The sequence below is a fragment of the Drosophila persimilis genome, unplaced genomic scaffold (assembly GCF_003286085.1).
Source record: "Drosophila persimilis strain 14011-0111.01,24,50 unplaced genomic scaffold, DperRS2 tig00000431-arrow-pilon, whole genome shotgun sequence".
Taxonomy (NCBI): Eukaryota; Metazoa; Arthropoda; class Insecta; order Diptera; family Drosophilidae; genus Drosophila; species Drosophila persimilis.
In genome coordinates this window covers 1,969,598-1,994,876 of record NW_020825312.1, presented here as the reverse complement: position 1 = coordinate 1,994,876, position 25,279 = coordinate 1,969,598, and the positions used below count along the sequence as shown (strand labels likewise).

At 40.8% G+C, this 25,279-nt stretch overlaps 5 protein-coding genes across 5 annotated transcripts; 2 read left to right on the top strand and 3 right to left on the bottom strand.

Moving 5' to 3' along the window:
* Positions 1 to 114: 114 nt before the first annotated feature.
* Positions 115 to 1,335, bottom strand: LOC6595971 (probable small nuclear ribonucleoprotein Sm D1). Its single transcript, XM_026989554.1, has 2 exons — positions 1,317 to 1,335; positions 115 to 616 (listed from the first exon to the last, which is right to left on the bottom strand). Exons 1-2 carry the CDS (start codon positions 1,328 to 1,330, stop codon positions 253 to 255), a joined length of 378 nt encoding a protein of 125 aa, XP_026845355.1. The 5' UTR covers positions 1,331 to 1,335; the 3' UTR covers positions 115 to 252.
* Positions 1,336 to 1,890: 555 nt separating this feature from the next.
* Positions 1,891 to 4,825, bottom strand: LOC6595972 (kinesin light chain). Its single transcript, XM_002021174.2, has 6 exons — positions 4,820 to 4,825; positions 3,276 to 3,902; positions 3,088 to 3,208; positions 2,536 to 3,015; positions 2,149 to 2,454; positions 1,891 to 2,072 (listed from the first exon to the last, which is right to left on the bottom strand). Exons 2-6 carry the CDS (start codon positions 3,875 to 3,877, stop codon positions 2,055 to 2,057), a joined length of 1,527 nt encoding a protein of 508 aa, XP_002021210.1. The 5' UTR covers positions 3,878 to 3,902; positions 4,820 to 4,825; the 3' UTR covers positions 1,891 to 2,054.
* An 896-nt stretch (positions 4,826 to 5,721) lies between these two features.
* On the top strand, positions 5,722 to 8,309 carry LOC6595973 (ankyrin repeat domain-containing protein 11). The gene is made up of 4 exons (XM_002021175.2): positions 5,722 to 5,727; positions 5,854 to 5,987; positions 6,405 to 8,038; positions 8,110 to 8,309. Exons 2-4 carry the CDS (start codon positions 5,855 to 5,857, stop codon positions 8,281 to 8,283), a joined length of 1,941 nt encoding a protein of 646 aa, XP_002021211.1. The 5' UTR covers positions 5,722 to 5,727; position 5,854; the 3' UTR covers positions 8,284 to 8,309.
* Positions 8,310 to 9,224: 915 nt separating this feature from the next.
* On the bottom strand, positions 9,225 to 11,342 carry LOC6596055 (hsp70 nucleotide exchange factor fes1). The gene is made up of 5 exons (XM_002021176.2): positions 11,304 to 11,342; positions 11,166 to 11,243; positions 10,164 to 10,710; positions 9,898 to 10,106; positions 9,225 to 9,822 (listed from the first exon to the last, which is right to left on the bottom strand). The coding sequence occupies exons 1-5, from the start codon at positions 11,340 to 11,342 to the stop codon at positions 9,769 to 9,771; spliced, it is 927 nt and encodes a 308-aa protein (XP_002021212.1). The 3' UTR covers positions 9,225 to 9,768.
* A 427-nt stretch (positions 11,343 to 11,769) lies between these two features.
* LOC6596056 (vacuolar protein sorting-associated protein 13D) lies at positions 11,770 to 25,263 on the top strand. Its single transcript, XM_026989923.1, is given in 19 exon segments — positions 11,770 to 11,892; positions 11,959 to 12,749; positions 12,818 to 13,858; positions 13,920 to 14,117; positions 14,208 to 14,932; positions 14,994 to 15,071; positions 15,149 to 15,976; positions 16,045 to 16,173; positions 16,240 to 16,570; positions 16,638 to 17,433; positions 17,581 to 17,833; positions 17,903 to 18,047; positions 18,109 to 21,474; positions 21,535 to 21,738; positions 21,803 to 22,666; positions 22,736 to 23,050; positions 23,108 to 23,605; positions 23,664 to 24,776; positions 24,857 to 25,263. Coding segments are annotated over 19 exon segments (11,823 nt in total). The 5' UTR covers positions 11,770 to 11,795; the 3' UTR covers positions 24,908 to 25,263.
* Positions 25,264 to 25,279: the final 16 nt, after the last annotated feature.

The following is a 25,279-nucleotide window of genomic DNA, read 5'->3' as shown; positions in this document are numbered from 1 at the left end:
TTGTCCAACAGATGTCGACTAATATACATATTATCGTTATAGATACCAATGTATCAAAGACCTTTAGACGTTTATATGCAAATCTACAAGTAATATTCTATTCGTTTTATTGGATTGCTTTTTCAGACGGCTCTCAAGTTGAACAGCTGTGTTTTTTTTAATAAATACAGTTTGGTTACTTCATAAAAGACTTGTATTCAAAATGGTTTTTTTCTTTTTGTTGTTTGCTTATTAAATGTAGATATTTCAAAATCAACGCCTGTTCGATCCTCCTCTGCCACGGCCGCGCCCTCTGGGTCCTCCGCGTCCGCGCGCGCCTCTTCCCCTGCCGCGATTTCCCACACGACCGCTGTCTTTTTTCTTTGTCTTCGATTTCGGAGTGTCATCTATCAGCAAAGTTTCCAATGGCAAGCTGTCCGGCAGTATGAAGTAACGTATATTGTTGCCACGTATACTCAAAGACTCCAAATGAACAGGATCCCTGTTCTTGATTGTCATACGGACACTCTTCAGGTGAGTATTCATGGCCACATCCACGCCTGTTATGGTACCGTGTATTTGAGTGCCATTCTTTAGCTCGATGGTCACAGTCTCGTGACTCAGCTTCATCAGGAATCTGAAAGGAGAGCAGAAATGCATTAATAATGATCAGTTGGAGTACGTTTTTCTACTGGCTACGGAATGCAAGCTTGATAAAACGCAACACTTCCATTTATCATTCCCTTCCTGTTGCTAAAGTTATTGTTTCAAAGACCCCAAAAGCAGTAAGGATTTGCAAGACAAAAAACACTCTCTGCAAGGTAGTTTTTCCATTGTATTCGTGGTTCGTGGGATTAGAAACTCGTGGGCAACACTGTGATAAACATTATAGTCGAATAGAAATACGTTTTCATTCAGGACCCCGGCCTATATGCATCTGCACTTTATTAGAACAAAACGGGTCCTTCTGTCTGCACACAGACACACACACACACAGGAACTCTTGTTCCGCAGAAGCATCGGCTCTGCTGAAATATGTGCGTGCATGTGTGTGCATGTGGAAATTTTGTGAAGTTTTAGACGCTATCATTCGCAAAAACAATATATGACACACTAACTAAAACTCAAGCTAGAAATAACTGAGGCACGGCTGGAAGCCAGTCTAAACTTTTAAACAAAGTTAAATTCTAGCCATAAACATATTCTTGCAAAAAAAACGCGCGGCCAGAAAGTGGCATTGGTATTTACAAAAAAAAAAAAAACTTCATCACGCGCTCAATTAAATGAGCTACAGGAAATGGTTAAGGCATCATTGTGGCAAACAAAATATATCTTACCTTACTAATTTCATTTTACACTTTTGTTTTTAAGACTTATTTGTACGAAACACGGACGCCGGCAAAAAAAACTTCACAATTTGTGCATGGTATGCTAAGATAACACCATGCAGCAAACCATTTATCGATAAATATGAAACGCGAACATGGAACGCGCTGGAAATGTTGGGGAATTAAATATTCGTTGGATGAACCAAACTTGGCTTTAAAATGATAATCAAGAATATTAACTATCTGGAATGTTTAAAATGTAGACAATTTACTTGTAGAACTAAACGCGAGCTTTATCGCAAAGTGTGACCAGACAAAAGCGAACCTATCGATTACGCCCCAAGTGAACGGTAACACTGCTTTTGTTTTTTTGTTCATAGAAATTAGCGAAGACTTTTAAGGAAACTGCGCAACTATGGTGGATAAAAAAATCAGCTTCCGATATACATATGTATGTACATACGCGTGCATACACTCATACAGAAATATATGAATGTCTGGAATATTTATAACAAAAACAAACGTAAAGACGCTTTAGACGATTCCGTTATTATTTTTGGTTTATTATTAAAAGCGGTACATATATTTTTCGATATAACAAGGTATAAAACTTTGTTTATTTGCTAAAAATATGCTTGGGAAAATAACTTAGGTATATTAAGGAATGAATAAATAAAGTGTGTTTTTTTGTATTAAATTTTAATCATAAACATAAAGATTCCAGTTTCGACGAAACGAGTAATATTTTCATGGTTTGCCATTTTTCTGAAACGATAAAATATTGATTTTTAACACACAATTAATTGTACAGAATTTATAGACCACAATCTCGTGTATTTACCTCCTCTGAGAAATCCATATCTTCCTTAATTTGCTTCGAGCGTCGTTTTTCATTGGATGTTAAAAGTTGTGAGACTTTAGTTTGCTTAGCTAGATCGTAGGCTTCTTTTTTACTTCGCATTGCACAGTCTTCCAGAGTCTCGGCTGCTTCAAACATGCCTTGTCTCCTGTAAAGTGCACCCAGATTTTTTAGAGTGGTTGTAACCGTGGGCGAATCCACTTTGGCAGCTTTATGCCATCCACCATATTCTCCATATGGTGTATTTTCCCTATTATCAAATTTGTGCTCCTCACGTTCTTCGGCCACCTGCAAAGAATCAATGTTTTAATTAATTAATTAATGAAGGTACATAATGGTATTGTGTTTTATGGCAAAAGCCCCACGTACCTGCCAAATAGGCTTGTTTTTGCTATCAATCGCTCCAAACTCCCGTTCGTGCGCCCTAGTCAGCACCTGCTTGTAGAGAATTTCGGCTTCTGTGTACCGTCCTTGCTTCAAATAGCAGCCAGCCAAGTTATTTTTTGTCTTGGCCACATTGGGATCGTCTGGGCCAAGCTTTGACTCGTAGATGTCTAGCGCTCTTTGATAATATTTCTCCACTTCGTCGTATTTGCCTTGATTTTGGCAGAGCAAAGCGAGATTATTAAGTTGCTTGGCAACATCTGGATGGTCCTTTCCTAGCACTTTTTCGCGAATTTCCAAGGCACGCTTACAAAGGGGCTCGGCATCTTTGTACTTTCCACGTTTGCCATAGAGCACTGCCAAATTATTTAAAGTGGCAGCAACGGCAGGATGATTCTCTCCAAGAGTTTTTCCCCTAATGGACAATGCGTCGTTCAGTAAGTTTGCAGCCTCCTTGTACTTATTCTGGATGTTGTAAATAAATATGATTAGAAAATGTTTCTGTTCCTTTTTTCTAGTGGGGGAATATCGGCGCACCTGATCTCTATACACAAGAGCCAAAATGTTGAGCATGGTCGCAACATCAGGATGATCGTGGCCACTGGTCTTTTCGAGATCTTCCAAAGCCTGCTTGCAGAGAGGAACGGCCACCTCGTACCTGGATGTGGACATAGATTTGTTGCAAAGAGGTGGTCTTTCTCTGGATTTAGCATTAAATACAATACCTGCCCTGTGATGCATATTGAATGACCAGATTGTGAAGGGTTCGCAAGCGTGCTGGAATTTCATATCCTGAAGTTTGGTTTGCAAACTGGCTCGGAGGAGTGGGAGACATGTTATTTCTGTCCTCATTGTCTTCGTCGGGAAAGAGCTCGACCACAGGGTCCGTTCGACTCTTTTCGCATGTGTCATCTTGGTCCTGGTTCTCGTCATACTTTTTCACAGAGGCCATGAACTCGAGGTGCTTCTTCTCTTCTTCCAGCTGAGCCACCAATTGCTCGGACGCCTGAAACTTCTGTTGGGTATTGGCGAGCTCATCGCGCAACCAGGCGTTCTCCTGATGCAGGCGTCGTACCTGTGTCTTCAGCTTCTGCTTCTCGGCTTCGATGTTCTGCAGATGGGATGTGAGTGCCATCATAACTTGAGCTTCGCTCAGCCCGAGTTCAATATTTTCGATGTTCTTTCTCAATATATCCGACTTTTCATTGTCTTTCTGGACCTCAGCAATGCCATTCATAATCGAAACATGCTCCACTCGCAAAGCCTCTAGGCCTTGCAATACTGTTTTTGTATTGGTTATTATTTCGTCCTGTGACATTTGCGTCATTTTGCCGATTTTTTCAATTTTCTGTCTGGAAGAATATACAAACACGAACGATTAGGCCATAATTAAATATTAAATGGTCAAAAGTATGTTAAGGTTTTCTGTGATATTATCATAGACACGTGAAATTTAAATGTATCTTTACATCCTGTATGTTTTTATAGCTTTAGAGGCAATCATTTTAACGAAATATGCATGTATACGTATTATTCACCAGCAGCGGAAATCAATACTATAAAAATGAAAATTCTATTGCGCATGACTACCGTTCCAAGAGGGTTGCACCGAAGTAAATCGAATTCGAAAGTAACCGAATCATATGCCCTTGCTGGGGTTACCATTTCTACCGTACAGATGTTTGTAACGTGCAACCTTAGAACACAAGGAATCGGATTCGATTCAATACATCGTTTGGGTTGGTTGGTTGGTTAAATCCCTAGTATACAAAAATTATACGAAATAAATTCACTTTTAAAGTAAAGTTTCTCTTTCTAAAAACTATTAGTTACGAGTGAATCTGCATCAACAGCTGATTGCTTGGGAAATCGTTCTTTCGCGAAGGATCAAATCGGGATAATTGATGTATCTTTCGAAAATAACCAAACACTTTAATTTGCGATTACCTATCAAACGGTTCGATCGTCCGACTATCGTCATGGATTTGTAATTTTAGCTACATACGCACATACTTATCTCATTACACATATATATGCATGTATGTATTTAGCTGCTGCCTTCGTGCAGCTTTCGTCACTAGCGTGGAGTGCCAGTGCCTTTCACAGTAAAAAAATTGAATTTTGTGTAATGGTGCAGACCGCGGTTGACTAATAACAATATACATATGAACATATCTATGTATATATGCAAGTAATAAGTATGTGGGCATTTGTATTTGTGGAAATATAGCACCCCACATACATATACATATATCTACAATTCACTCACGCACCGTGGATAACAGGAGAGGTTAGTGGATATAGCACAAATTAAATAGATTACCCACTTTCTTATTTCAATGCTAATGCAAGTTACCAAGTTCTTGCTTAAATATTTATTTTCTAACACAATAGGAAAGTACAATAACAATAACTTACTTTGCAACACTCCAAAGAAAAAAAACGATAACACATAAGTATATATGTACATATGTAATTGGACTATCGAGTACACTTCCCTCCGAGTGCGATTGCCGATAGAAACAAAATGACAATAGAACAGAATATTACAATTAGTTATGTACAATAACTATCACTATGCATTTAAATAATACTTTAATAAAAAGATCATAAGGTACATATGTATGTAAAACAAATTTCGCGCCATTCGTCCCTGTCGATGAGTAGTAGGGACATATTAGTAGCTTAAATCAAAATGTTTTATCCAACATGGCGAGCAACAAGGTTCTATTCAAAAAGAACATATATATCCCCGATCTAATTGAACTATAACTAAATATAATTCAACAAATTTAATTTGATTGTTCAACGAAAAGCCCTATTCAGTTGGAACAATATGGGAAAAAGTGGAACACAGAAGTTACGTGGTGAGAAACATTGCTCAAAAAAATGGACACCCACTCTAGTATCACCCTTACGTTGGATCCTGGACAACTGGACAGCAAAGGTAAGATTTCAGGTGAAACTCAAAACGTGTCCATCGACAATATTTCTCTTCATTATGTTCGCTACTTGTTGCTGTAGATTTGTTTCGTTTCCACATTGTTTCAGACTTAAAATAAAATATAATTTCTTAAGCTATATGTTATGTTTTTAAATAATATTTATATTCTAATACAATTTTCTTAATGTCGATAATTTGTTTGCAGATATTAGCAAAATGATTTTGCGAATTTGGTATATTTTAACAGTTAACAAACGGCCACACTGAATTGAACTCTTATAATAAATTTTTGTATAAAATTTATGTGTTTTCTTTTTGTTCTATATTTTATTGTTACCGTATTAAACTGAACAACATAGTATGCCACCCCCAAGACCTAAGGGGACAGGATTTACAACAGGAGTTACCCCAGCCAGACCAAACTCAAATACGCCCATGTCCGAAAGACAGCAAATGGCTCTATTAATGCAAATGACTGCTACATCCTCCACAGGTAAACAGCGTTTCCTGCATATATATGTGGTTTAAAGAAAAGTGATCATTATAAATATTAGTTAGACCTCAGCTAAAACGGAATATCTAATGCGTAATAAACGCTTTTGTGTATTGCGCGGGGAACGGGACCGCACAGGCAATTCCACAAAGATCCCGCAGTTAATTTCGTACTCGTGGAGTGTTTGTACACTTTCCATACATATGTAGGCACATACATATGTAGATATATATATAAATATGTGTACATCACAGCCAGAAAGATGCATTTCCTTTCACATGAGCTGGGATCAAAATAACAAGCCTGGGATCTAAAACAAAGCAGATGCTTAGTGTACTTAAACTTTTTGTGCAACTCGCATTTGCAATATCTATGGAATTTGATACTAATTGATATTACCTAATGGAATTATTACAGACTCAACCCGAACGACTATAAAAAAGAGTGAATCCAAGAAAGGAGACATAGAAATTGAAGAGACTAATTCAGCGGATAAGCAAGAGGTTATTGACTCAAAAGACAAAACTTCAGCGGATGAAAACAGCTCGGACGGTAAGAACGCCGATTCGGCCAATCAAAGTACGCCAGCTACGAAACGCTGCTTCTCAGATATAGAAGAGGATTTCGAAGAGTCTGGCGAAGAGCTGAAAAAAAAGAAGCGCAAGGACTCGGAGCATTCAAAGGACCCCAAGAGTGCCTCCCTGAAGCTATCCTCGCGGGTGGAAAAGGGCTCGAAGCTAGCGACGACGAAGGCCTCACCTTCCGGCAGCAAAGCCAACGCATCGAGTGCCGCCGATAAAGAGCCAGTTGAGATTAGTAAGAATGTCGATATTGAAAATGAAACGGAATGCAGTGATGACTACAAAAGCAATGACAGCATATACAATGGGGGACTCAAAGTGCCACCATTGAAAATTGTCATTCCGCAACAGAATTGCTCGATTGACACTGAGGGAAATGTCCTAAGGACTGGAAAAGTGACTGCTTCTCGAAGTGCGGCCCTGCCATATGTTGTAAGCTCGAACAGTGACTCGATTGATGCCGTCATAACAACCACCCAATGCATGAGCCCGCACGAAAGCCCACAAAAAGGCAGTAACAGCATTTGCTCCACAGTCCTCGATGACAAAAACATCAAGCTGTTCAATGATGAGAAGAACTTAAGAGTTCTGCGAAGCTCTCATCGGTCTGGTGTCGCCAGCGCTGAAAGAAGTTCGAATAACTCGTCTCCGCAAATGCAGAGCAGCTCCCCATCGCCGGCATCATCGAATCATGCCAATGATAATGTCGATGTAAAATTATCCTACGGTAACATGACTTCTAGTCCCATACCACAGAGCGCTCAGTTCGACCAGGAAACGCTAGCCAATGTTCCGAGCCCATCCACGTCGTCGACATCGTCGTCAAAAGATGTGAATCCCTCCTCAAATGTTGACGTCCACCCGCGGAAGCGAAAAATAAGACCCAAAACTAGCACCGATGATGCCTCCAAGAATTCAAACACAAACCTAGATGCTGCCATTAACGCTGAAGAATCTCATCCCCATGATTCCCCTTTCACAAATGGATTTCAAATGTTTTTGAGTATTCGGCGACAGATTGAAAAGAAATGGAAGAACCTGTACCCCGTCAAACCACGGCCACCCCAAGGCTACAATGAATATCTGTTGACAAAAAGAACGTATCTGTTGAGCAAAACAGCTGAAAAAATAGTGATTCAGATACCGAAAGCCTTGCCCCAGAGCATGCACAAGATCTACGAGGATCAAGAAACGGCCAGACGCCATTTGAATCGCCAACATACGGTTGAACGAGAAAAGCTCTGCTTGAATGTCGAACAGGAGATAATTCGTGTCCATTCAAAGGCAGCCAGAAGTATATCCGGCCAACTGGCACCGTACTCCGTTTGTACTTATCTGAAAGATGACGAGGTTTACAATATGATCACGCCAGAGCAAGACGAAAAGGAAAAGAGTGCCCGATGCCGTTTCAATGGGCGTTTGTTGCTCAGCTGGCTGCAAGATGTCGACGATAAATGGGAGAAAATCAAGGTGTGAATGTCCTTTAAATTAACCCTTTTTCTGAAATTTCTACAATCAGTTCGTTTGCTTTCTTTTTCTAGGAGTCTATGGTTTTACGGCACCACAATGAGGCGGAAAGCCTGCATGCCGTTCAACGCATGGACTGGAATATCTGTGCGAGACGAAGAAACTTATCGGACGCGCAACTTGAAGCGACTTTAGAACACATACCCATTGTTTCTGTTGGAGATGATTTTGACATACTGCCGAACTAACAATAAAACTAAATAGAACAAATCGATTCACGTGGATCGGGTGGCTGATGGGTGGGAGAAGAAGATCTCTCCGCAGAGTCAGAATTGGTTGGCTTTGCACTCAAAACATATTACATACTGCCCAGAAAGTTGCACATGACATGACATCTAGAATTCAAAGCCACCATTCTTTATGGGTTTATGGTTCTCTATCCTTTCGTTCGCTTTCTGCCAGCAGCAGCATCTACGCTGCTCTCGCGCTCCAGCTCTTTCGATCAGTCCTCGCTCTCAACAGAGTCTATGTGAACTTATTCTTATTCTTCTAGCCGGTACTCCAAGGGTTTAGAGATACATTAGTCTTGTGGCGGAATGGATGTGGAGGTGTTGAACATCCAGAAGGAAGTGTTGCCAACCCCATAGATATTCTTCTTGATCTTGCATCAATAACCGCTTCGATGTGGCTATCTCTGTCGGTCCGTCTGTCCATGAGCGCCTAGATCTCGAAGGCTATAAGAGCTAGAGCAACCAAATGTTGTGTCCAGACCCCTGTAATGTCCTTACAAAAGACGGAAGTTTATGACATCAACAGTTTTTAAGAGAAACCCGAAAGCGCAGAAGTATTGTTATAGTCTCTCTCTTTATCCCGCACACGGCCATCCTCGTGCAATGTGCACCCCCTATTGAGTGAAGCGAGATAGCAACACAGTTGGTGTTGGTGCGAGAGGTGAATTAGAGGGAGACAGATGTAGCGGAAAAATTAACATTGCAACACAACTAGCGACCGTGATTCCTTTTTATCTCTATATCTTTCCCATTTCTCATGACAAGTGCGAGCTAAATTCAGAGGGAACGCGGAGAGAAGGGATCCCCCCATCGCAGCATTAACAAAGAAACCAATTCTTCCTGGTACAAACAGCGCTAAAAAAGACAGAGAGCAACGTTCCCGCCTGTTTGTATGAAAGTTATTGTCAGAAACATTTGATTATTTATTATTTGATTAGCTTTTAGCTGTATAAAAAACCTGTTAAGTTGTATTTTTAGTAATGAACAGTAATGGCAAATCAAGGGAGAGTCGTGCCAATCCCAGTACTGTCGGAAATTTCATCACAGGACGGAAAATTGCAGCACGGAACCAACACTCTTATCGGCTGTGGCACGGGGATCAAGAGGAATAGAATATGTTTCGTATGCAATATCATCGATATGCAATCCACGTAATCGGCATCTCAAACGCATAGTACAAGTGATTGTGCATTTGGTTGGCCGATCAGGTGGATCTCAGATTGAGCCATGATCACGCGAGACCCACTGCCATTGGAAGGCGGGTTTTTTTATCAGTTTGTAGGCCTTGTTTGGGGTGGTCTTTTCCCAATGAAATTTCGTATAATACTGTACTGATCAGAATCACCTTGAAAGCTTGGCGAAGCTCTTGGATGATCACGCATAAAATCCCCACCATCTAAATTAATACATTCCCCGTTTCTGTGACTCTTATATGACTCTTATTCAAGGCAGTGTTTTTAAGTTTTCCAGAATATTTTTTGCATAATTAACCATGTCCTGAAAATAAAGAAACATAAAAAATATGTTTTAGAGGAATGGTTCGTCAAATGTAAATTTAACGATAAAACGTACCTCGCAATTTTCGTTTTGGTTGTTTTTTGAGATTATTTGGGCCAAAATAAGGTCCAAATCCTTGCGTTTCCCCGCCGACAGTTTCAGATTCGACTTCAACGAGAGTGTGGAAAGTGCATAAAGTGTGGTCTCCTGTTTCACATCAAAGCAATCGATCGGCCTTAGGTTTTCAAATAATATAGAAAATGCGTCGGCCTTTAGAAATGCATCTGCAAGAAATTGATTTTTAAAACGGTTTTATAAGCTAAAGAATGAAATGATCGGACCTCTGAGGGACTTGTCCAGCGATGATAAGGATGCTATGAGAAATGCTGCTTTTATATAGACATCTGAATTGGAAGACTTCAGGCACGGTAGTAGAGCCTTAATACCATTTATTCGCTTGAATTCATTCATGCCTGGCTGAAAGCTTCGTATTATCGATGATATGGCATATATGGAACAGCGAACTATATTCGCGTTTTCATTCCCTTCACTCAAATTTCGTGTAAGCGCAGGCAGAAATTTCTCCTTGGTGAAAATGTCCTGGCAAAATATGTTATTTTGTGCCATCTCAGCGACGATATTAATGGACAATGCCTGCAGGTCCTTTTCCGGCATTGTTATATATCGGATTAAGGTCTTTGTGCCGCCCATTTTGGCCAGGGAATTCGCCAAATCGATGTCATCAATGTGGCTTCTTAGATGATTTAGACTTTCCTTTTTTTCCTCTGTACTCGTCTCTGGGCTGTCCAGAATTTCCAGTGCGGTTTTAAAATCGATTGATGCGCCGACTGTGAGTGAATTTAGTGCACCCTCTAGGAATCGACTTTTCTGAAAGAAAACAAAAAAAATAGGTTAGGGTTATATAGGCTTTGTCACCATTTGCTCAAGAAATTCAACATATAATCGCGCCAGATCTATAAACATCCGGACTGAAGCTAAAAGAGCAGTTTCGGGCACCCATTACTTCAAGAATTTTGAAGAATAGCAACATAAACAGAGATAACTCTTTTTAAGTTTAAGTAAAAATAGACTAAAATGTGACATCTCTCAAATAAACTATTGACTAAACAATAATTTCTGTGGGCGTCATAGAATTTGCCTATGGATCCTTCTAGATCATTCCCGAAACCGAATTCCATGATAAACATGATGCAATTTTACCAGCTACGAGGAAACACGGATCCTAAAGTATCTTCTTCGAGGAACATATGTTGCATTTCTTAGCTTCATCGTTATATTGGGATATGATTTGTCACAATGGATTGAAAGAATCACATACATACCTCGTCATCTAGATCGGTGCTTGGCTTTGCATCGGCTTCTGGGCTTGTGGTGTGTGCGACAGCATATTTCAGCACACCCTACAAATTGAATACATCAGAAATCATTCGCAACTAAATTTATATATTTTTTCGACTTACCTGTAAATTTAAACTTCTTCTCGGTGAATTATCAGACATTTTCAAAACTATTTATTTCTTGGCGAACTATCACATGTTGTAAAAGAATTAGGTATGGAACTTATTGACTATCGAACCTTGTTATGTCGATATGATTGAGATGGTACCTTGGAACAGAAAAAATATCAAAAGCCCTGAAAAATGTATGTTATTACATTAATAAATTTTAAGGGTAACTTTACGAGTGTAAACTAAAATAGTAGTTTTGTTTAATTTGAATTGTAATTGTTATTACAGTCTTTTGATATCTACAAATATGAAACAGAAATGATTTGCCAATTTTCTGACCCTGTTCCACGTTCCCATTATGAAAATAACTGCAACATGTTATTTACCGTATTTATAAAGTGTAAACAGTTCATCTCATATGGTACCAATTACTCATATGTTTGTTTGGAAACAAGTGAAACATAAATATAAGGCCGTAACAGCGGCTGCGGTAATTCGACAACCATGTTAAGAGAACTTATAACGTGGGCCTTGAATACCTATCTGGGGAAATACTTGGAAAACTTGAATTCGGTACAATTATCTGTTGCACTTTTGTCAGGTAACGACTTACATGCTTGCATATGTAATTCATGCGTTCATTTTTGAAATTGTATTTCTCTTGAAGGCGAAGTTGAGCTTGAGAACATCCCGATACGGAAAGATGCACTACGAGCGCTCAACTTACCGGTGGAGGTGGCAGGTGGCAGTATACGAAAAATCAAACTCCAAGTACCCGTCCGCCAATTCCGAACCTCCCCGTGGTGCATATCGGTGGAGGGGCTCTTCTGTATAATTTGCCCAAAGAATCTTGAAAGCTGGGACTATGCCAAAGAGAAACTTCAGGATCTGCAATACAAGCTAGCGGTCTTGGACAACGCTGAGGCGGGCTGGCGTTCCGAAAAGGGAATGCAAATGGAATCCTATTACTTTTCCTCCTACAACAACTGGCTCAAATATGGCACGAATATGGCAACCAATATTATAGATAATATTGAGCTGAAGATATTTGATGTCCACTTCCGGTACGAAGACAGTGTTGATGTGGGAAAAACCAAAATCGCCACCGGCATCAAAATCGCATCGTTAACAGCCCAGACCTGCGATTCGAATTGGACGAGTGGCTCCTTCAAAGCTGCCAACAACGAAATGAACTACAAATTAGTAGAGCTAAAGGAGCTATCCGTGTACTGGGATATTCTGCATGAAGACATACGGTGCCAATCGTTCACCAATCAGGATGTTCTCAGCAAATTGCATTCAACTTGCGAGCTGCGGCCCCACAACTTTATCATTAAGCCAATTTGCGCAACTGCTCGATGGAAACGGGAAAAGTGCCTACAGGTTATTCGCACAAAAGACAAACCCAGAGTCTCGTGTGAGATAATAGTTCCTGAAGTAATTATAGATATATCTAAGGTAAGTTTTCCCAATCAATCAGTGTTTCTACAGCAGATTTTCTTCTAAAAATATTTTCGATATTTTAGGACCAGCGTCTACAAATGCTGGACAAGCTTGCAGGAATACGTAAAATTAAGGAAATCAGACAGTACAGACTGAAGAGGCCGAGTTGTAGTGTTGCAGACGATTCGAAGTTGTGGTGGAAATATGCCCTAGTTTGTCATGGCTTCGTATTCAAAAAGAGAGAGGAAAACTTTGCCATTATGAGGGAGAATCTGCGTTACATACGCCTCCATGAATTGATTATAGTAAATCCAAATGAGATTCTGTCCGACGCAGACAAAGAGTTTAAAACGTACATCGAAACCGACAGAAACGTCTCGGATTTAAGTGTTTTGAGACGCATATGCTTTGACAAAGTCTTTAGCAAAGGTCTGTCGTTTAAGTCGCACAATGTGAAGGGAAAGAATATGTTATTTCTTTGGTTTCCGAACTGGATGGGCTGGTACAGCAACTCAACGAGTACTGCAAATAATGAGCAGGATGAATCCATAAAACATTTGGAAGATGATATTTTGGTCGCCCTAGAAGACTCGCTGCAAAGTTCCTCCGATTTGAAGTGTGATGCTGTCCTTGGACACTTTGAAATTAAGCTACTCAAAGGCCTGCTAATCATACAGTCCGATGAGACGAATGTCAAGAGCCGAAAATCCATGGAAATGCAATTCAATAATTTCTCGGCATTTCTTCAGCTCAGTCCGCTGCTGACTTCCTACACGGTGGGAGTATCATTAGAAGAAGTTTATTTATTAGATAAAACCAACAGCAATACCAAACACAAATTCTTAATTAAGCCACAGACGGAGAACCCCTCAACGCTGAATAATACTCTGGAAAAGGATGTCCTATTTCAACTGCGATACGAAAATGCAAATCAGTTGAGATTTCAACTTTATATTAAATCAAAAGGCTTGGATCTTACGTATAATAAGGATGCAATTAATTGGATTCTGGACTTTATAACCGATTCAAATCAAGAAAATGCTTCAACAATAGTCACGAACCGATTTGGAAAGAGAAGGAAGAACTTTTTGAAAAACTGGAATCAATTATTTATTGGAAACGAGGCAAGTACATAGAATATAAATATAAATAATAATATTATTTTGTAATCGGTGATCTTTTTAGGTTAATCGCAAGACCTGGATGTTTGAGATTGAGATATTTGCACCACGCATAATATTTCTCGAAAACTACAAAGTCGGCAACTCGCTGATGGTTCTGCTGGACTTTGGAAAGTTTGAAATGAGAAAAAATGAGGCGAAGAAATTCTTGCCTTTGACGGCACCAGATGATCCATCTGCAGATAATCATCCTCAAATCGATGCGAATGCTCATGTGAATGCTGATGCGAATGCTAATGCTAATGCTGATGCTGATGCTAATGCTGGTGCTAATGCTAATGATGATGATGAGGAGGATGAAACTTATATGACGCCATGCTCTACGCCGCCTGCATCACAAAAAAGTGGCTCAGAGTCACCAACAATCCTTGAGAATGCACAGCATTTGCTCAATAAAAAAATAGAGCTGGAATATGTCTTGCACAATAAGATCTATGACAAATACTCGATCAACTTTTCAAATCTACAAGTACTGGTGTGCAAGTACGAGGAAAGGTGGCAGGCTTGCTTGAAAACATCCTCGAACTTCCACCTGATTGATAAATTTGATATAACCCTTTCGCTGGAGCAGCGCAATATATTCACTGTGGATCCCGACTATCCGTCATTTACGCTATTCGGCACCTGTCCCACAATCCTGATACACGGAAATGAAGTACTCATCAATAACTTTTTTAGCATAATGAATCCCACTATAGATACCCTCAAAGATGTGCGCAAAGTATATAAAGGCCGCAACCAAACGTACGCCAGTGAGCAACGGGTCAACGATATTGCCAGCAGTGAAGACAACAGTCGAGTCATTGTTGAGTTTGCCATTGGTCAGCTGGTGATAGAGATGCAGGCAAAGGAAAAAAGCATAGCTGAACTACAGATTATCGGCGCACGTGCGGGCATCATCAAGGAGTCCAATGAAACCAATATAACAATGTCCGTGCATGGGCTACTTTTGGTAGATGCCATACAGTCCTTTGGGCCTGACTTTGAGTTATTAGTGGCCAGTCATCGACATGTGGGGTAAGTACTTAAGGAAGAAAACTTCGTAAATCAAATATTTATTTTATTTTTACGTATTTAGAATGGATAGTTTTTCTGGCAGCCTAAAGCATAGTCCAATTGCTTCACCGATTACTCCTGCATCGCCGTTACCTTTCACGTTCACAGATTATCGAGGCGCTCCGATGACCGAAAATGCAGTTTATAATATTCAAAAGAGTAAGGAAAAAAGATTAGCAGAATTTAAAGTACATACATATTTCATTCTAATCTTGTTTTGGCAGATCCGATTGCTGCTTTCTGCGAAGATGCGGAATCTGCTTTAATTTCTGTGAAGGTAAAAATCGTTGCGCCCACCGCTAGCAATTCAACACACCTTCACTCCACAGACATAAAATTCAACAATTTGGATATAATAGCCAATCAGGACACCATTCTTGAGATTTTAAACTTTGCAAACAGAACAATTTTAAGTCAAGGTACGAGTACGCTGCAAAACGAGAGTTGTGGAATCAAGGAAGAAGCCTCTGAAGAACCAAGCGATTTGGATGATCCCGATGATGCCAGTCAGCAAAACCATAACGAAATATTCTTCGACTTCTTTCGACTGAATATTTTATTGTTATATAAAATAAATCACGAGGGTCGCAAAGTAGGGACTCTCACCTTGACTGAAGCCAAAATAAATGCTTCATTTCAGTCGGAGCTATCCGTATTTGGATCCCTGGGAGGTATACAGATCATCGACATAACCCCAGAGTCTTTTTTCCTCCCAAGGATTCTATCCGTTGGGCGGGATCAAATATTAAGAACCTCGGACTTGAACCGACAAACAGTCCTCAAAAGACTGTCACATGAAATATATTCGAAAAATCTGGAGGACGTGCATGAATGTGACGCTGATTCCAAGTGCGATGAAATCGATGCGTTCAGTTTTAAAAGTCACTGGAGTGATAAAACCACATGCAGTGTTCAAATGCGAATGGCTTCGGTTTCCTACACCCATTGTCCACGATTTTTGCAAGATGTAAACGCATGCGTCACATATTTCAAACGAAGTTTGCGGTAATAACTTAGATGTAATAAAAGACAATTTTAAGGAGCTAAGCTTGAGTAATGTTATGTATTTTCAGAGAGTTTTTTACCTCTATAGGCAATAAGGCAACCGATATGGCAATGGAATTTGTGCAACAAATCCGTGCAACGGATGTCAATGATCAGACACGACCAGTTAATCCCCAGAAGAATCGTCATGACAACCGGTAAATACATTTATCGCTACATCTAAATTCCCTAAAAATGCCCCTTAAATTTCCGTTTTATTTTAGACTGGACATCATTATCAACAGTCCAATTATTCTATTGCCGATTTCGAGTACAAGCACGCACGTTTTGATTGCCAATTTGGGAAAGATGACCTGTTCCAATATGATTGTAAATGACTCTAATGAGTTTGATGAATCCTATACTATAGCGATCAAAAACATATACGTATACTCGATGACCATTGACGAACGTGAAAACTGCTTCAATGTGCATCCGTCTAAGAATAAGGATGCCATTCCCATATTGCACGATACTGCTATTACATTGCAGCTCTCGGTCGGCTATAGCGAAGGGAACGGCAATGGTGAGGAACGAAAACTTGATACGGTTTCAGTAAGTGAATTAAGAGAAAAGAACATATATAGTATAGATGCTGATTATTCCTGTTTATTCATTGTAGATTGAAGGCAGCATGGTTGAAACGCTTAAGGTATCCCTCAATCGGAAGCGATATGAGCTACTTAATGAGTCCATTCAATATGCTACGAATTTTTCAAACGGCAAAGCAATTGAATCCGCACACCCCGATCCCAGTGGAGTTAGCATACCAGATTCGGATATAACTGACGAACATACCATCTGCACCATTATACAGTTTTCTGTGCCTGTTTTCCAAATCAACTTACAAAACCAGCACCATGATGACTTGATAAATATTACCTTCAAGGACTTCAATGTTAAACATCGTGTTAAAGGCTATGACAAGGATATAGAAATAATATTAAAGTCGGTGTTGATGGAAGATCTGAAATCGGATAACACATCACCGTTCAGAAATATGGTGACTTCCGTCAATCTTGAAAAGGGCCAAAAAAAGAATGCATCAACCTCATCATCGTGCCCGGACATACCGACCCATTGTAATTATCGGAAATATAGATCTACCTCGGAGCCCTCATGCTTCCAGGAGAATAATCCATTTCAAAACTTCGATGGAGCCCAGAAATCGGAGTTTTCCAAGAAAAACGATAAAGGAAGCAAGAGAGGAGGTCAGACTTTAGTCACCTACAATTCGCATAGAGGACGCCCCTCCAAAGGCACCTCCGAGATGGATCAATTCAGTTCAATACAATTTAATTGCTTGAATTTGGCCATCTGCGTGGAGCGTTGGTACACCATATTTGACTTCTTCGGTCTGATAGCCGCAGAGAACGATAATCAGAAAGTTACACAAGAAAAGAAGCTGGTTAAAAAAGGTAAAACAATACCCGGTACTCAGTCTAAAAAATATTCCTCCCAGCAACGACCTATCGCTTACTCATACAGGGGGTGCCACACCGACGAGCATGATAGAGAGAGAGCAAGCTAAACTACTAACCAACACTTTTATTCATTCTTTTTAGACACAAACGATTTCTTTAGTACATTGAAGGTATCAATAAGATCATTCAACTTTACGTTGATTCGAAATGACTCGCTCTTATCCAGAGTGAATGTGTCAAACGCGCTATTTAAGATAATTCATGACCAATTTGGTAAATCTATTGAGGGACACTTGGGATCCTTGTCGGTGTTTGACCTTACACAGTATGGAAACATTTACAAGCAAAAGTTTGTCACCAGCGGAACAGAAGCATTGAACTTCTTTTATAGAAAGTGAGTGCCTGTTCCCGTCTCCGCCAATTATTGTTTCAATTATTTATAGACCATTGTGTATATTCACAGAAAGCCATGCGATGTGGAAGTACTAAAGACGTTAAGCGTGGACTCGACCCTGAAAATCGGCATGTCGGCAGTACATTATATACACACAAAGAGATTCGCCACAGAGCTACATTTATTTGTTAAGGATCTGCTGCAATTGCAAACGGTAACAGACAGAATTCGCTAGTGATGTGATTGCTAATATCCTGTCCACTGATTTCTTTTAGCCTGTGATCCGAAAACTAAAAAAACATAATGTGGAGAACGACCAAAGTCTACGGCCAACAAAAATGAAACTTTTCATTCAGGCGGACTCGCCAGTGATCGTGCTACCGGCATCGTATAGCAACAAACAAGTAATAATTGCCAATCTTGGGCAGCTTACGCTTACGAATAGCTTTCATTTGGCCAGCGAGGCATGTATCATAAGTAAGAAGTTAAACTCTGTGAAAACCAACGAGCTCTTGGACGTGATTCGCATCGATTTGGTCAACATCAATATGTTCTCGGGAGAAAGAAGTTCAGTGAAACCAAAGGGCGATCGTGATAGGGATCGAATTATCATCGCCAATATGAAGTTTGTGCGGTTGGGGGAGGAATTCTTTAAAGAATCCTGCTACCTTAATCTGCAGTTGGAGAGAAATCTTTCAACAGAGAGGATTCGAGTGTGCCCCGATATCAGTACGAAGGGGACCTTCTCTAAAGTAAATGGCATGATAAACATTGAGCAGTACAAGCTGATTCGGAGCTTTCTGAATAATAATATTGGAGAGCAAATAGACGACGTGTATACCAAATACACAAACAATGTCTCCAGCTCCATTGAAATGCTATCTTCGATTAGTCTGGTGTCCAAGAGCGAAGTGTCGCAGACCATTTTGAACTTGATTTCAATACAAATCCTATTGGAAGACGTTTCCATATTGCTGACTCTGAATACGACACAAAATACGCCCATAGAGCCATTGGCATGCATCCACTTTATCAAGTCGACCCTGGAAATAGATTTGTTCAGCGATGGTTCGCAAGATATTGACCTAATATCGACCAACATACTGATCGTTGACGAGCGAAACGGCTCGGGTGTAGGCAATGATAATGTGTTTAGAAATATCTTGCAGCCTTCAAAGAAGGATACTACTTGTACGACGCCTAGGAATGCTGTCCAAGTGGAAATCCACTGCAGGAAGAATGCAAGTCTATCAAAGTATACAATAATGTTGAATAATATGAGAGTTTTCGCTCTTATGGATATTCTGGAACAACTTAAAGCATATCTGATGGAAGATTCACCCACTTCTTCTTCGTCAGATACTAGTTTGTCCTATCAAATAGTGCAAAAGCCGCTCCCACAACCGATTTCTGTCACAGAATTCATTGTAAATATTACAGACTCTGAGATTATATTCACTGAAGACTGCAGTCGTCTGGACTCGGAGGCAATCATTTTAAAGAGTACCACAGTAATTTCATACAAGCCCAGTAGCTTCTCCGTTCCGATATCGTTGAATATCAATCACTTGGAGATCTTTTCCTGCACATTGGATGCCGAAGATGACAGTGCTCTGTCCATAATTGACCCATTCACATTGAACATAGAACTGCGAAGCAACTGCCTGAGCATTCTCGTACAAAAACCTTTGAATATTCGGCTTTCCTATGTCGACGTTAAACTATTCTCGAGAATGGCAAGGCTATTGCCCACGCAAACATCGAGAGTACAAAAGGTCGTATCCTCAGACGAGTGCGATCTGGAAAGAGTGGCGCCCCTCGTGGCGATGGGATTTGCGATCAATGACTGCCTGTATGCCATGCAAATAAACAATTGGAAGATCAACGACGCCGCCCTGTGGCTATCCCAACAGAAGCAAAACACCAATCGAAACCCTGCGCTGGAACTGAAGGAGTTAATGGTCGACGCGAACGTTATATCGGTGTTCATAATTGACGATTGCATGGATGCGGACGTGCCTTTGCTCGAGGTATCACTCTCCAAGGTGCTCTTCAACCTGAATTTGAAGGCAAAGGAACATCAGTCCAAAATTCAACACTATATCCTGGCCAATGTCGAGACCGAAGTCGCCCTCAACTATTACAATCGTCGCCTCAGCGGTTGGGAACCGGTGGCCGAAACATGGGAGTGCAATGCCACGTTTAAATACACCAAAGGTCAGGTGGAGAATAAGAAACGACTGGAGATTGGGATCTTCAGCAAGCAGTTGCTCAAGCTGAATATTACATCAACATTTATAGAGCTATTCAACATGGTGCTGAAGAACTGGACAAACGATTTCAATGACAACGGAGCCAAGAACTTCCGACAACGCTCGCCGTTTATTCCGTTTGCCCTGCAAAATCTGACCGGAACTCCGCTGCTGTTCAAGCCCATTTACGCACCACTTGGGGACATGTCATGTTCGGATGTGCATCAATTGGAGATTATAAAGAACTGGCATTCTGTCCCGCCCAACGAGACGAAAACGTTCGATTTCATCCAAAAGAGTAAACTGAGACACATACACTCCCATCAGCTGAATTTGCACCAGATATTCGTACAGATCCATGGCTGGAGACTAATTGGACCACTGTCAGTGGACAAAGTCGGTGTGTTCTTCCGGACAACAAACTTTGATTCCCTTGACTTGGCCACAAAATGCCGAATAATCTTCGATATTTCATTGATTGGATCTGCACAGAAGCTGATTAAAGTGAAATCATCATTGTGGCTGTCAAACAAACTAGATCGAAGTATCTTTTTGAAGACGACGCTGAGGAGTGACTTCGGCGATGGCCTATCCGCCATAAGTATTATAAAACCCAACGATGAGCTGTCTCTGCCGCTCAAATTTATCGATGCGTCTATATATATTGCGCATTGTTCGAGTGAGAATGAGGAGCTGTCTGGAAATTATACTGACGACATAGGCTTCAGCAATAAGGAGATTTTATGGAAAATTTGCGGCACCGATAGCATACAGGAGCTGCTAGTGTGCTATGACAAGAATAGGAGCTTATTATATACCCTAATCAGTATAAATAGAGAAATATTTCACTGCAAAGAGCCAGGTTTGCCTGGGCACAGAATCGCTCTGTTACCTCCTTTGAAAATAAACAATATGCTTTGTTGCGATCTAATGTTTAAGATACACGACAGTGCCACCGGCAGAATCAGTGCATCCGAGAGTATGTATATCTATAACGTCAATATATACGAGCCCTTTAACCTGAGCATTACCTTGGACAATTTTCAACTGTCGGGACATGTGAAAGTCCCCAGCAGACACGTCGGAATTGTTGAGCCAAAATTAAAGCTGATCGACATCAAAAAGCGGGAACTCCACTTACGCATATCTATTCAATGTTTCCAAGGCAAGGGCATGGAGGTGTACATAAGTGCTCCGGTTTGGATCATTAACAAGACTGGGCTGCCGCTCATTTACAGGCAGGACGGCAGCAACAGCACGGCGGCCGGGCAATTCGATGAGCACGAAACAGCCCGACAGGTCGCACCGCTAATGTTTTCGTTTTCGGATCAAGAGGCATCGCCTGCCCTTGAAGTACGATTGGGTGGTGCCTTCGGAGCCAGCAATTTGGTATATTCAACTGATTTTTATATTAAACTAAATTTGTATTGCAATATTTTACTTTTTTAGTGGTGCAAAAGCTTTAGCATGCACAAGGACCTCAGTCACAGGGAATTGCGAGCTGAAAATACCAAGGGTAGCTATGCAATCGGCATAAGCGTACGACGTGGAAGAGGACTATATGCCTGCACGACTTTCCTAACTTTATCGCCCAGATTCCATCTTCACAACCGAAGTGGCTACATACTGGAATTTATACAACGCTGCGATATTGTCAGTAAATCGTACAGTACATCATCTCTAAACTTATTGCTAAACTTTCTGTCTGTCTTTTTAGGATCAGCCCAGCTCAAGTAATATTATTTCAGCTCCAATCGATTGCAATTTCGCCTTTCATTGGCCAAATTGGGATCAGGAGCAGTATATTTGTGTACGCATACCGGATGTAGAGTGCTGCTGCTGGTCCAAAGGTATACCCATCAATGAGGTACAAAGTCTGTACATAAATGTACGAAATGATTGGAGTGAAATGTTTTTCCTGCGGTTGGAAGTCATTTCGAAAGATGCCACGTATATTCTTTTGTTCACGGACGCTCGAACATTACCCCCGCCGATACGCATTGATAATTGCTCGGAAGTTGCGATTAATTTCTCACAAACGGGCACCAGACCATCTTGGATTACGCCCGTTCGTGCCCAATCCTCACTAGCCTATGTAATGGATGACCCGTCAGGCACACAAACGTTGCTGTTGGAAGCGCCTGGAGGAAATATGGTTGAGTTTCCAATCAACAAGACGAATATCAAAAGAAGCTTGACGTACTCAAACTTTATATACATCGCCTTTCACGACACCTTCGACCAATTAAGCAATCAGGAGAGGAAACCCGATCAAAACTATCAGCAACTAGTCTTGGGTGTTAGAGGGAAAAAAGTTATCATAATGGAGAAGAATTCCGGTGATCGTTCCCAGCTGTGGCTCATGAACTCCAACGGTCAATTGGAGCACGAAGGATCCACGCCCCCAATCCAATCCAATGAGGCGCATGCTGTCCGCCTGGTACTAGACCTGGACAGGGCTCCCAATCCCACAGAGTTTACCACTTTGGTGGTTCGAACACCAAATAAGCAGAGAATCACCACACAGACATGGAGGTTCGAAAGCGGTCGATTGATGTGTCATGCCAACATGTGCGTTCAGGTAAGAGTTATCTTTCACCACTATGTCGGATTCGCTCTGATATTCACTCTCTGGTCTAATCATTTTCAGTCACGCTGGAGTGCCAATGGTCTGCAGCCCAACTCTGAAGCGGTACTGGGGCGCATCGAAAATACTAGTGGCAAAGGAAACAATGGAAGCATTCCAATGAGTCAACATATTGTGGCACAAAAGCTACGACCAGGATCGGGTCAATTGGAGCTGTCAATGAAGATGGATGGTCCCATATGCACCATCGAGATATGCGATATAAAAACTAAACAAAATACAGTATACTTAGCTCCTGATTTGATATGGATGCATGCCTCTCTGAATAATAGACAAATGGCTAATGAAGGGAAGGAATCACCGTTGCATGAGTATCTGGTAGGTGATTGAACGTTACCTAAAATCAATCAAAAAATACAATTTTTTATTTTTCAGATAAATGTTGAACTTCTGAAGGGCATCGGTATTTCAATAATATCACGGAAACCCTGTGAAGAGCTTATGTTTATAAGCCTGGAGCTCATACACTGTGATTTAGAGCAAAGCGTCTTTGAGAACTCATTGGACTTGACCATTTCGTCTATACAAATCGACAATCAGCTATTGGATGCGGCCACCCCAGTGGCCCTACATACTAATTGTTCCACTGAACAGGATGAGCAAAATAACGCTGTGGTTCTGAAACTGAAAATGTTGCCCTGCCCGAATAAGAACGCTATCATCTTCAAGTACCTCACACTGGACTTAAAATCGTCGATTGCTGCGAACCTGGAAGAGAAGCTTATACTTAAGGTTGCTTCCTTTCTCGGCTACGGCAAATCCAACAGGCAAAGCTTAAGCGTTGCTTACGATTTCGAGAACTTTGAGGAGAAACTCATACTCAAAAATATGAAAAGATACTACTTTGAAAACTTAAATATTGGCTCAACTCAGGTGTGTATTAGCTTGCGATTCAAATCATTTGATTATTAAGTAAACCGCCTCTCAACAGGTGCGACTATCGGCGAGTACTTCTTCCAAGCTGCCCATCGAGCTATCAGAAACCAAAAAGGTACTAGGACTTACGCTCATTAAGTTCGAAGACGCGCAAATAGAGCTCGACAGCTATTCGGATAAATTTCACTTTGAGACATTGAACGTGTATCTGAAGGGAATGAAAAGGCACTACATAAACCAAGTCAAGTGGCACGCAGCTTCGATATTGGGTAGTGTGGACTTTCTAGGAAACCCCTTGGGATTCGCCAACGATCTCTCCGAAGGTGTCTCTGGACTCATTTTCGAAGGCTCGGTCACTAGTCTAGTCAAGAATGTAGCCCATGGCTTATCGAATTCAACAGCAAAGCTCACAGAAACATTATCTGATAGTCTGGGAAAAGTGGTTCTCGATGAACATGATAATGAAACTAGACTTCGAATCTTGGAACCACAGACAAACACTTCTGGCGGCCACCTGGCAGCAGGTTTGAAGGGATTCGGATTTGGTTTACTTGGAGGAGTAACCAGTATTGTTCGACACACCTACGATGGTGCCCAATCGGATGGCGTTCCTGGCTTTCTCAGTGGCCTTGGCAAAGGCTTAGTGGGCACAGTCACAAAGCCAATTATCGGAGTGCTTGACTTGGCCTCAGAAACAGCAAGTGCTGTGCGGGAAACCAGCCGGGGTACAGCCAGAATTTCTCCGGACAGAAAGCGGCTACCCAGGTGCGTGACTGGTGCCACTGGCGGACTTCTGCCATTGTACTCGAATCGTCAGAGTAAGGGACAGCAGCTTCTATACCTTATCAATCGTAGGAACTTTGACGAAAAAATAATAGCGTATGACCCGAATCTATGGAGCGATAAAGAGGCGAGATTGCGTTTGCTTGTTTCTACAGAATTTGTTCGGATATTCTCATTTACTGATGGAAATCCAACCATTATGCTTCAGTCGCATCTAAGCGAAATACTCTCATGCCATCCCTTGACAACCAATATGGGCACAAGCCCATCGACAAGCAGGCAATCGTCTAGCCATTACATTGAAATATCAACCAACCTTCCAAAGATTACGCGACCAAGGATACGATGTCGATCGGAGGAATGTGCTGAAGCTGCATCCAGATGCGTAAGTGAATGTTTTTGATAATTTAATACAAAAATATGAAACAATTTATTAACACACAACATGCATATTTTTTCTTTCAGATAAACTACGCAAAGAGTGTGTTTCACGAACATGAACATGCCGTCTTGTAAAAAGCAATAAGCCTTTTCGTGATAATACAAGTTAGAACTTAAGAGTGTATATAATATATTTACGGGTGCAAGAATCGTTGTACATTAAAGTTATGATTTTAATTTTGTAATCGGTTTACTTGATATTGGAAAAGTACAATGTGATAGAAGAGATAAGAAAAACAGATCATTACTTGTTGAAATAAATGAGAAAATAATAAAACAGAGAGCTTTAAAATGATCCAAGTTGATCCTGTGGTGTGGGTCTCAACCACTGACCCAAACTGTACTGTTTCGAAAAATAATACATAAAAGGTGCGAATAGATGCGTAGAATGAAGCTCATTTAAATTTAATAAGAAACTCTCTTTGGCTGTTTTACATCTGGTGTGAT

What these genes read in the sequence shown, in the direction of transcription:
- LOC6595972 (XM_002021174.2), bottom strand. Translation starts at nt 3,877, where the DNA reads ATGACGCAAATGTCACAGGACGAAATAATAACCAATACAAAAACAGTA. An exon ending in CAATATGCATCACAGGGCAG is followed by an intron (nt 3,209 to 3,275) that starts GTATTGTATTTA and finishes GTCCACATCCAG; the next exon opens with GTACGAGGTGGCCGTTCCTC. An exon ending in AAAACAAGCCTATTTGGCAG is followed by an intron (nt 2,455 to 2,535) that starts GTACGTGGGGCT and finishes GATTCTTTGCAG; the next exon opens with GTGGCCGAAGAACGTGAGGA.
- LOC6596055 (XM_002021176.2), bottom strand. Translation starts at nt 11,342, where the DNA reads ATGTCTGATAATTCACCGAGAAGAAGTTTAAATTTACAG. An exon ending in GCTGGACAAGTCCCTCAGAG is followed by an intron (nt 10,107 to 10,163) that starts GTCCGATCATTT and finishes AATTTCTTGCAG; the next exon opens with ATGCATTTCTAAAGGCCGAC. An exon ending in ACCAAAACGAAAATTGCGAG is followed by an intron (nt 9,823 to 9,897) that starts GTACGTTTTATC and finishes CTTTATTTTCAG; the next exon opens with GACATGGTTAATTATGCAAA.
- LOC6595973 (XM_002021175.2), top strand. Translation starts at nt 5,855, where the DNA reads ATGCCACCCCCAAGACCTAAGGGGACAGGATTTACAACAGGAGTTACC. An exon ending in GACTGCTACATCCTCCACAG is followed by an intron (nt 5,988 to 6,404) that starts GTAAACAGCGTT and finishes GAATTATTACAG; the next exon opens with ACTCAACCCGAACGACTATA. An exon ending in ATAAATGGGAGAAAATCAAG is followed by an intron (nt 8,039 to 8,109) that starts GTGTGAATGTCC and finishes TTCTTTTTCTAG; the next exon opens with GAGTCTATGGTTTTACGGCA.